The sequence below is a fragment of the Abrus precatorius genome, unplaced genomic scaffold (assembly GCF_003935025.1).
Source record: "Abrus precatorius isolate BTA unplaced genomic scaffold, Abrus_2018 Scaffold2, whole genome shotgun sequence".
In the NCBI taxonomy this organism is placed as follows: domain Eukaryota; kingdom Viridiplantae; phylum Streptophyta; class Magnoliopsida; order Fabales; family Fabaceae; genus Abrus; species Abrus precatorius.
In genome coordinates this window covers 27,225,562-27,238,001 of record NW_020874362.1, presented here as the reverse complement: position 1 = coordinate 27,238,001, position 12,440 = coordinate 27,225,562, and the positions used below count along the sequence as shown (strand labels likewise).

The following is a 12,440-nucleotide window of genomic DNA, read 5'->3' as shown; positions in this document are numbered from 1 at the left end:
AATTGAAAAAACAAGGATATTCTAGCACACTGACGTTGGCTTTTATCAACCAGCTCATTAAAAATTTTAACCATTAATTGAGTTGATAATTTGAGTTAATACCATAGACTTAAAAATCTAACCATGTTCACGGCCTTCAATGAAATCATAAACAAATGTCAATTATGTAAGTAGAGCATGATTGTTCATTTGAATAGATCAACTCAATTTTCAACAATATATATTCACTAATTATCTATCAATTGTCCACGCATTGCATGAACACGAGCGAAGAAGAAAGAGAACTAGTTAAAAGTGAATGAGTAATATTATTTGTGTAACGAATTTTTATAATAATAATTTTATTATTATAAAATATAATTTCTCAAACTGAATGGAGAAGGGGAACCAAGAAGAGGGCGTTGAATGGATACGTAAGCTAGTGGTAATGGAAGCATCAATGCTTATCAACCAAAAAATCATATAATTATAATTAAGCTAACAATGAACATAACAAAGCACATCCTCACCTACCACTACACGCACACCCTTTTCATCATCATGCCCCCTCTTCCTCACCAAACCCTCATTCTCAACCCACCCTGCCGCCCAAGAAAAAAACAATAACACTATCTTCTCTCTTATATTTATTGCATTCTTAATCATTACCCTTCAACTATTAGTTTATTACAACAAAACTTGATGACTCCCTTTAAAAAAATATTGCCACACTATTGTCTACCATTCAATATCTATACACAAATTATGATAGTTTGAATTGAATCATCACAATATGCAATCTCAAAATGGCATTTTTTTATACTGTCATTCGTATGAAGAAAAAAAACTGCTAAAAATTACTGTAATGAGTTTGTAAATTCTAACGTTAGAACGGTAGGGTATGGGTTACTCGATTATTTTATTATTTGATTAATCTAATGTTTGAATCAAGATATATCAGTAAATAAAACTTGTTACAACATGGAACGCCGCATATATTACAAATTAACAACAGAGTAAACAATTAATTTAGTCTCTAAATTACTATTAACGTTAACTTAGTTTTTCAAAGTTAACATTAATTTAGTACTCCAGTTTCAGAAATCGCATCAAATTAATCACTGTTTTGTATGTGGATACCATGAGATTAATGAAAAGTTCAAGTTTATATTAGCTTTTAATGATTGAGAGATTAAAATTGATTTTAATTTTTTTAAGTATTTTGTTGTCATGTGTCTGTGGAACACAGATTAAGAAAACAAACAAACAAAATATGAAAAGTGAAAGTATTTAATATTTAAAAAATAATTTTTTTTAATATTTTCTTATTTTATTGATTAAATTTTTTTGTGAATAATATGATTTTTATTGCTTAAGGCATATCCTTAAAACATAGTACATTCCAAAAAATAAATACATAATTAAAGGAATAAATTATTCCCATTTTACTTATATATAAAGAATCATCTTAACAATTGAAGGATTAAATAATGTCAACTGTTTTAATAAGTTAATAAATATAAACTATAAACTATTTATTTACTTATTTTATAATACAGATAATATAACATGGAAATTGATACGATGAAAATAAAATTTAAATTAAAGAACGAAATATTCCTTTTTAGATACCGGTACGTATTGAACGTGACTATAAATTCTAAAATGTCTCCTGTTGAACAGTTAAATAGAATTTTCATAACTAGTTTTCTTTTTATGCCTACCGTCATATATAATTGAAAAAATAATAATACAAAATAATATTAGATTTTCATGTCAATATTAATGAGTTAAAAAATGGCAGGTTTTTAAAGTAGTTTCGAAAGCGTGGATAAAAAAATTCAAATTGGTAGGTTACAAATGACCAACCAACGAAAGACAAGTCTTTATGCTCTTAGGTTTTGACTTTGTAATATTTTTTAGTTTCCTATGAATATTTTTATTAAGATAATTCTATTAGAAATATAGTCAGACATAAAATATAAACATTTCTTTCAATCGAAATTTATTTTGTAATTTACCTTTAATGAACTAATTCTTTTACTAAACCTAACTTTATTAATAATGAGTATTTAGTGCTTTAGGAAAGTTTCCTCAGGCTTTATACTACAGTGTCCTTTTATACTTAGGATCTATTATTGAAAGACAACGATCATGCTATTTAATGTCCTCTCTTGTATCGCTAAAATTGTACTTTTTTTATCAAGTTGATGCTTTCATTTAAAAATATGTTAATTTATTTTTTAAATACCGATTTACTTCATTCAGTTTTTGTTGATTAAATATGTAAAAAAAAATTAAAATATTGAAATTTTATTGAACAACGAATCAAATGTTGTCAACAAATAAACGATCAAAATATAATATCATGATAACTAATGAATAATTAATTTAGCTGATATATATTAAGTTTTATTTAGATGAACTTTTAAGTTCAAGTCTTATATATAAGTTTTTTTGTTAAAAGAATTAGTTTCATTATACAATAAACGATCTCAATTGAAATTAAACATGATTAACTTTCATAAAAAGATACCCATACTTTTAGAAAAAAATAGTGAATATTAAAAAAAAACTACTAAAATGGACAATCATTCCATTTTGCAGCATTGGTTGGTCTTCATAAATTATATATTTATTTATTATAAGTAGGATAAGGTGAGTTTCTAGCACAAATTGTTTTGTTATTATATTTAGAAATTTTAAAATACTTTTTAAATAAAGTAATTTTTTAAACATGCATTTATATCCCCGAATGATGTTGATAGTTTAGTTTGATTTATAATTATTTTATTAATATTAACATTTATTTAATGTTTTTTATTTTTTTTATATCACATCATTTATTATATATGTTCGTTTTTTTTATCATCCTTCTTATCTCTTTCAGTAGATCGACACTATTTTACGGGAGATTATATTATGACATCCCTGAAGGAGAGTGTTGTTTGAATATAATTAAGGAAGACAAGCATCGAAAGAAAAAGATTAAAATGAAATAGAAAATAAAAACCACAATGAATGATGTGATAGAAAAAAAATGAAATTAAGAAGAAGAAACAAAAATGAAAATAGAAAGATAAAAAAATATATAAAATTATTATTATTATTATTATTATTACTATTATAGCAGCCAGTGAGTGAGTGAGTGAAGTATTAAGCTGGAATAGTAGTGGGTTCCAGGCACAGTAACAGGATTGGCTTAACTGGGGATTCTCTCGTATGTCAATGTCTTCAATAATTGGGCAACTTGCATGTCTCCTACAACTTGTCTGTGTACGTACAATCGAGTGGGGCATCACCATGTTAGCTTTACATAACTATTGCCCTACTCAAGCTGGAGGGTCCATACACAACCCTTTATCTCCAGTGTTCAACTTCTAAGATAAATTTAATTAGTATACCAAACTTTTGAACCGACTTGGCCTCAACCTAATTCAGGAAATAACAATAATAATTATTTCTTTGCTTTTTTCATCATTGTCTCAGTCAAGCTTTGAGCAGAGACCATAACAATTTTAGCAGTAACAGGTAGAAAATATATATAAAAGGGCATATATATATATATATATAGATTCCAAGATGTATTATTTACCTTTCAATATAATATTATCATATTGAACATATCAGAAAATTGAGTTTTCTGATCCAAATTTTTTAAAATAAAATAAAGTGACATTTTTAATATTTCAAATACCATAATACAATTATATTTTACAAAATAAAACACACAAAAATTAAACTACTTTATTATTTTTAATAATAACATCCAAATGGAATAGAGAAAAATACGCGACAGTCAATATTTAGAACTATTTTCTAGTAATTAAGAAAAAAAAATTAAAACAATTTTAGTAGACTTGTATATTTGAAGACCATAATAACTTAAGAGGCCGTGTGCAAAAGACCTTGGCTGAAAAGTTCACTTTCACGTGAAGTTTAGGTTCAATAACATTAGGAAGTCAGAGAAATAAAATTTTCCTGACAAAACACCAGAAAAATATATTAGAGTTCTTTATTTTTATTAAATTATACAAAGATAGTAAAGAGCACATTTTAATGTTTTTACTATTTCTTATATAACTTTTAAGATGAAATAATATATACTTGCACGATCATTGGTGAATAAAAAATTCAGACACGAACTGTAAGATAAAGCTTGGAGCTGAAAATAGATATAAAAATATATATCCAGTGACATGCCAACTCTAATACTATCCTTTCCCTGCATTGAATTTTTTTAAAGTATTTTTTAATAATAATACTTATTTTTGTGTGATTAATTTTATTTATTTTTTAAAACAAATAAAATATTATTAAATAAAAAATTACAAAAGATTAAATAAATGAAGTTATCTATAAAAGAACATTTCAGATCGTAAAATTATAATTTGAAGAAATAAAGGATGATATTGAGAACTTCACAGCTCTTGAACTATGGAGAATCTTGATACCCTCCGCACCTTTCACACGTGCAGAAACTTACAAACATAAAATATCCGTCACGTCACAGATCAACAACTAACGTGTAAGTTTCTTTTCTTTTTTCTAACCGATGATTCTCTTTTTATTGTTATTGTATCACTCCACGCGCATTTGTTTTGTTTGAAAACATAGTAACTGAAAAACATATTTATCAAGCCACGAAACATTAACACCATTTTGTGATCAAAATCTGCAATACCCACTCTAAAGTACAATGTACATACCCTCTCTTGAATAACCCAACAACCCCCTTCTGTAACAAATTCTATTCCTATGAAAACTTGGAGAAAAAAAAAAGTGAACTAAAAATCTGAAGCAACCAAATCCAAAGAAGAAAATATATACCGTAAAAGGGAATTGAAACGATATGTTCAATTTTGTTCACAAATTAATAAAATACGAGAATGAAGGATAAGATAATGCAGATTAAAAATTAACAAGAAGGATTCCACGGTGTCATATCCATAGGGTAACTGCCCAAAACTCGCAAGAAAGAGGTGAATTCTTGCACCTCAGCAAGTGCGTTCTGTGCCCTAACCTCAGCCATAGAAGCCTCAAAATCAATATAAAATATGTACTCGAAGTGCTTAGCGGTTCCCTCGCTTTCATCATCAACGACCCGAATCGGACGGTTACGATGAGGCCTCGACTCGATCTTCGTAAGGCTAATGTTCCTAAACGCAAACGCCGAAAGCACTTTAAACAAAACCGAAGTTCCCTTATCGTGCGCGAACACGATGCTCGTTTTAAACGGCCGATCCGTGCGCGGAATAATGGGTTCTCGGGCCAACATAACGAATCGGGTCACGTTATTCGGGTCGTCTTGGATCCCATCCGCCAGAACCTGAAGCCCATAGAGCTCCGCCGCGCGTGCGCTAGCGATTGCCGCCGTGTCGAGGAGTTTGTTCGCGGCCACGTACTCGGCGGCGCCGGCGGTGTCGTCGACGGCCTCGCGTGCCGCGTTGAGACCGAGTTTCGTGAGCGAGTGTTCGCACTGTGCTAGGGCTTGCGGATGCGAAATCACGCGCGTGAGGAACTCCTTGCGGACGCCGGGGAGAGCGAGGAGGCAGTGGTGCACCGGGAGCTGGACTTCGCCGACGATGTGGAGTCGGTGCCGGAGGAGGAGGTCGTAGTTCCGGTGGATCGAGCCGCCGAGGGAGTTTTCCACCGGGAGAACGGCTCGATCGGCGATCCAGAGCTCCACCGCCTGAAACGCCACCTCGAACTGGTCGCACGGAATGGCTTGGCTGTTAGGATACGCCTTGCCGGCGGCGGCCTCGGAGTACGCGCCGGGAACGCCTTGATACGCCACGCGCAATTGCGAGCCGTGCATCGGCGCCGGCGAGAGGTCGGAGATGGTGAGCGGGGTCGGCAGAACCGGCTTGTTGTCGTTACCGCTGATATTAATAGGCACGAGATTGAGATCCGTTACGGAGGTTTTGTGGCCGTTGACGGTGCCGACGTCTGCGCCGCTGTGTGTTTCGCCGGCGGGAGAATCTTCCTGCTGCGAAACGACTTTACTAGCTAAGATGGCGCACGAGCTTTGCCAATCGGCTCGGCTTGAGCCGAATCCTTGCGAGAAACCCGCGGATTCGAACCCGTAACCGCATTTGACGACAATTCGGGTCGGGGCAGGTCGAATGGTTGGGTTACGCGCCCGGTTGAGATAGTTGAAGGAATAGGGTTGAGTGAGGGTCTGCATATTATTTGGACTTAATTGGAATTAACAAGAATCAAAGGTGTTGAAATGGGAAATGAATTAGGTTATTGAATTTGCTTGCTGGGTCTCTCTACGTGTCTCTAAGCTTGAAGAAGGGAACCTCAAGCTGAGAGAAGAAAGTGAGGGGTTAAAGGGTTTATATATTAGTTGGTGGTTATGCAATTTGAAGAGTAAATGGAACAGACAAGTCTTTGAGGTGATGGTGTGTGCGTGAAGGAGGAGGTTCGGTCAATCCCACACCTACCCCCTCTCTCTTTCACTCTCTAACATTGCATCCAGTCTTTTCTTTTTTCTTTTTTCTTTTTATTTAAATTACATTACTTTTTTTAATTATCCCTTTTTTCAGAGGAGTGTTGTTCCCATTACTGAATTTCTCAGCGTGAGTATGTTTAGTTGTCGTTATTAGTCGATTATGAAACGCTTTAAAATACAAATAATGTATCTAATTTCAGTTTAGGATCTTTGATTCCCCTTTGAATGGAGTGCAGTGTTAAGAGAATGCTTGCCTTTACTGTTAGTATAATATTAATTAGATTATGTTTGTTTGGTTTTATTATAAATTTGTTCACAAGTATTTCATTTCATTGTGTGTGTCAAATTGAAACTATGAATCTTTGTTTTGTGATTGTGTAATATAACTAATTACATTATATTTCCTGGAATTTGCAGGAACACACATTTATCGATTTATCAAGACTCAGGATCGTATCATGTCTAAGTTTAACCATGCAAACTTGTAAGTCTTGCACGTGTTTTAGGGAGCCATATAATTTTAGCTTATATAAATACATGTATATAACTTATTCAAGGGTGTCTAGAAAACTTCATTAAATTCATAACAAATATTTTAATTTCTTTATTAAGAAATAAAATTAAAATTAATATTTTTTAAAAAAACTTATCGTCTATAAGAATATGAATATTTTTCATGAAAGATACTTATTATTTAGACAGATAAAATAATATTTTTTGTCTTTCTTTTATATAAAAAATTTAAATTATCAAAATTAATAAAAAGTAGTAGGGATCTTTTGAACTAATATTTCATATTTTGAATCAATATATTTACTTATAAAGGTGATTCGTTATGTCATTAATACAAATTTTATAATAAAAGTATAAAAGAATTAGTCATTAATGTATTTAAAGATAAGTTTCTATTTTTTATAACTGTAATAAAAAATACTCATAATTATTTTTATAAAAGAAATAAGAAGAAATATTTAAAAATTAGTGCCAATTTAAATATCTTTAAACTGTGGATAAAATCGAACACAAAATACGTACCTGTAAAAATCAGTGGAAGTGGATAGTATTTTTAATCATGAAATGAATTTGGGTCATCAATGAAGTTAGACATAATTTATAAATAATTAAGTCTAATGTGTTAATCATCGTTGAATTCATAGTTTTATGTATGAAGAGGATTGGTGGGAGTGGTCAAGTCTACTCCTGTGATTTCTACACCATAAAATCGAGTACGAATAAACTCATAAGATTTTATAGGTATGGATGTGAGTTTGATATTCATACCCATATATAAATATAGTTGATGAACGATTAGCTCTTTCAGGAGCAGAACCATAATTTCATTTAAGGGAAAAAAATATTAAAGATTTACACATAATTTTGTAATTTTGCTAAGTCTCCTTTATTAAATTTAGAAACTTAAACTCAAGACTATAAGTCAAGTTGATATAATTTTTGATTTTGTATAAATTAATTTACGTATTCAGTAGTTATCTAATTATCCAATGAAAGTATTAAAAATTACTAAAAAAATTCATCAATAAATTCTTTATTTTTTACCCAATTAAAACAATAATTATTTAATTTTTAGTCGTATTTTATGGCCGAAATTGAACATGTGGCGGCTACTTCGTTTTTTCACCTTTTTAAATAAATAATTTTCCTTATCTCTGTTTGCTTAAAAGCTGTGTATATTTCAACGCCAAGGGTAGAATATTGTTTCAATAAATAACAAACATACCCCATATATATATATATATATATATATATACACACACACACACTTATTCACTGTAATCATTTGCACATTCTATGAATAAAATAATTATTGTGTGTGTGTATGTGCTTATACACATCCACCTTTATATATTAAATAATATTGAATATATATTTTTCATAATTTTGCTTAAATTTATTCTATCCTTAACAAATGACACCGTATTCTCTTTTTTTTTTTTCTCTTAATTAGACATTGTTTATAATATAAAATATTTTAAAAAATTTATATAAAATATATTTTTATAATTATTAAAATTAAAAAGTACAGGTCGTATCCTATGGACAAACATGAAAATATGGTAGTTATTTCTTTCTTTTTTTCTAATTATTATATTAATTTCCTTTTTCCTTTTTAATTTATTATTTAATTTTTGTTGTTTCTAATATAAATTTGTTTATTGTTATGGATAAACTTCAAAATATGCTAGTTGTTTCTGGTTTTTCTTTTTTCTTTTTTTTTACCTTTAAAATATTAGCTTCCGTTGTCTTTGTTGACTGAAAAGTCGCATACTAATGGCAAAAAATAAAAATAAAAATGTTAATACCGCACATGTTTATGTAAAAGAACTTTTTCACTCTCATCATATACATGTTATTATATTCCTAAAATAAAAAGGACTGAAAAGTTAGAATCATGAAATGTATGGCAACTGAGATAATATATTTCGTATTACAAGACAACTCTTATTTTAACTTTTAATCTCTCTATTTATATACTTATTTTTCTTATTAATTAAAAGTTCATTCATAATACTTTTTACTAAATATATTCAAAATAAATAGCATTTTATTATTATACATGATTTACTATTGAGTTTATATTTACTTTTTCATATTAAATTACACTTCGATAAACTTATTAAATGATTGTGCTTTAAATTTAACGTTTTAATATAAATATTAAAACATTTCATTATTATTTTTATGCAAGTTATAAATTGTGTGATAAAAATTATTTTACTTTTTCATAAGCATACTAATCTCATTTAAAATATAAGAAAATTGATTGAAAAAATGCTGACAAATTACCAACCCATTATGTGTAAAAGTAATGTATGTATAAATTTTTTAGCTAAAATATGAGCTCTTTAAGATTGTTGTTTCAAAGATTAATTTTTTGCTCCTACAAACTTAAAATCACTCTTTCAAACTAATGCAAAAGAAGTTCTATATTTAATATTATAATTTTTTGTCTTTTATTTGTTTTTTGCTTTCCTCTTAAAAAAAACAACTTTTTGAGAGTTTCAAGTGTTGTTTTTTTTACTTTGTAATAAATTTTTTATAGTTGTATTAATTATACAATTTTTTTAGTGTTAAATAATTTTAATTTGTATTTGTATTTTTGCTTAAATTTACATGTATAATTATAAATTTTACTCATATCAGATTCTTTTTGGGCAGCTCCGCGATTATATTACCACACGGTTTGGTTATTTGTTCACGTGACTATTACCGAATCTTATTTAAATGAACAAACAACAACAATAAGGAATCCAAGTGTGATTGTTTGAGAGGCTTAATACAGCATATTATTAAAAAAAATGATATAATATATTATTTCCAATTTATTGAATATTTAATAATTTGTAAAAAACATTTTACACAAAGTGTGTATTTTTGTTAGTTTTAAGAAAATCTGATATATAATGAGATAAGTCATTAAGTTGTATTTTCAAAAGTCTACTCTAACATTAAAAATAACACAACTTTGCAAAACAGTGAATCTTAGTGAAAATTCTAAATGGTCGCTTAATTGTCATGTGATTTGCGTAGGTAACCACTGGACCAATATCATGAGAAAATCTCACAAACCAGATGATTGAGTACTTCACTTGGCTTTCTTAAACCACTTCTAATTAAAATATTATTTATGTAATAATAATAATAATCATTATCATTATATATAATTATTTTATGTTTTAATATTGATTGTTTATAATAAAATCTAATAGTTATATTTTTTTTATTTTCACATAAAAAATTTCCATTTAATATATTTCTTATGTATGCATTTCTAAAGATTTTTCTTAGCTCTTTATTCACCTAATTTTTTCTCCTCCTCTTTCGTCTTTCTATTAATGTGAAGTGAATTTTCAAAAGTGGTTACTAATATCAATTTGCAGCAGATAATATCAACATTATATTATTTCATCTTTCTTTTTCTTATTGACCTAACAACTTTTATTTTACTTTTTATCCTAGCTATTTCTTATTTTACCATTTTAATATTTTTTAGTAATTGTAAATGTCTAATAAAAAATATGAATATAGATATCAAAAACTAAAGAAAAGTAAAAGAAAATTGAAAAATAGATATTCACATTGCTGCTGATTGTCTTTCTCATTTGGGCCAGTCAGGGATTTTGGTTGGTGATTTTCTTTGAAAGTCATTTTTTTTAAAGTATGTTTCCTGTTTTTTGGGCTTTGAGCTTCTGATTTTACCCAAAATTAAAAGAAAGCAAAGTCGTGGCAGCACATTAACGATTATAGATTAATTAATTAGTTGGTGAAAACAATCTTATTGCCGACAATACCAACTGATAGCGAAAGTTGAGAATTTAGGATATCTTGGTCTCAAGTCTGAATTAAATGGGAGAAAATAAAAGATGTTTTATTTATTTTATGCATCACTCATTAATGATATTAGAAGTTTATTTATTCATGCATGGTGGAGATTGGGAGTTTAATTTTAACGAAACTTATAAAAAAATATTAACATCAGTATTTAAAATTAGAAAAAAATATAATTTTATTAATTTTTTATACTTTTCTTAAATAGAAATTTACTTATTTTAAATGCTTAAAATTAGTTCCAAGATTTGATGTTGAAAAAATTGACCAAAAAAAAGTTACAATGTCATTTGATGACGTATCATTACCTTGTTTAATAAATTCGATGTATGTTCATCAAATAATTTGACAACTCATCTTTTAGTAACAATGTTAATTTTATTTATATTGTTTTTACATTAAAAATATTAAATTCAAGATTGATTTAATTACAAGATCATGTGATCCTAATTACAACATTGCCAAGATTTTTTTAGAACGACATAAATGTAGGCAAGAAATAACGAAACATATTTCCCATGAATCCAAACAAGTACTTAACTCTTGCACCTTTCATATAGGGGTCCCAGAGACAAAGTGAAAAATAAGAACACTTCCTTTTATATAGAATTAAAAAATGAAGATCTTTTAAAAATTCTACATTTCCCAGATTTAATAATTTACTAAAATTTCATACTATTAGTAATAATTTGGTATTAACAAGTTTAATTATTTTCATGGAATAATTATCTCTACGACAAGTTAAACATAACTTGTACATGAGCTACATCACTAAATAACCAACTTCGTTTAATCGTAAAATTAAACATCACGATCTTAACAATTTAGCTTCTAAGCTTGCACAACATTTGGGTTTACTATTCTTTCTAACAAGCAAAGAAAATCTATTAGCGTAATGAATTCAAAGTAAAAATGTATTAAGTGAAATGTCACACCATTAAAATATGTAATTTAATAAATAATTTTTATAAAGAGTATTCAAATAATTAAAACTGAAACACAATAAAATATTTAATTTAAAAATTACAATATAATTCCTTATATAAAAACTAATTTATAAATAATACTTGTTACGGTGCTCTAAAATTAGAGGATATATTATATACTCTCTCTAGATTATATTAAGATATTATAAAATATTTATATTTTTTTCAAATACACTACTAATTTTATCACTAAAATCAATAGTTATAATTATTTTACTTATACAAAAGTATATAATATTTTTTTATTTTTTAAAACACCATATAATTTATCTTTATAAATAAATATCACCGAGTGGAAATTAAACGTGTATTTTAACGTCTCAATACATGATATTCATAACAACAAATCTGTCCACGATAAAAAAAAGAAGAAGAAATTGATAGTAACAAAAGATAGTATAGTATACCAAAAGAAAACAAAAACAAAAACAAAAACAAAACTTCGTACTCATCAACCATATTTGTCTGCATACAACAGAACCAGAATACGACCTGCGACCTTACAGTGTACCACATAAAATCTTGCATAAAGACAAACATAATGATAATTATCGTGTAAAATATCTCCCATTTGTTGTCCCCTATCTGAAACGAGCTTAGCCAGAAAAGAAAAGTGTTAATTGTATTTTGTACAACTTTTTTTTTACATGTTAAAGAATAAGAAAAGAGAG

At 28.3% G+C, this 12,440-nt stretch overlaps 1 protein-coding gene across 1 annotated transcript; it reads right to left on the bottom strand.

Moving 5' to 3' along the window:
- Positions 1-4,623: 4,623 nt before the first annotated feature.
- LOC113858471 (arogenate dehydratase/prephenate dehydratase 6, chloroplastic-like) lies at positions 4,624-6,633 on the bottom strand. Its single transcript, XM_027491139.1, has one exon. The coding sequence runs from the start codon at positions 6,164-6,166 to the stop codon at positions 4,898-4,900; it is 1,269 nt and encodes a 422-aa protein (XP_027346940.1). The 5' UTR covers positions 6,167-6,633; the 3' UTR covers positions 4,624-4,897.
- Between the last annotated feature and the right edge of the window lie 5,807 nt (positions 6,634-12,440).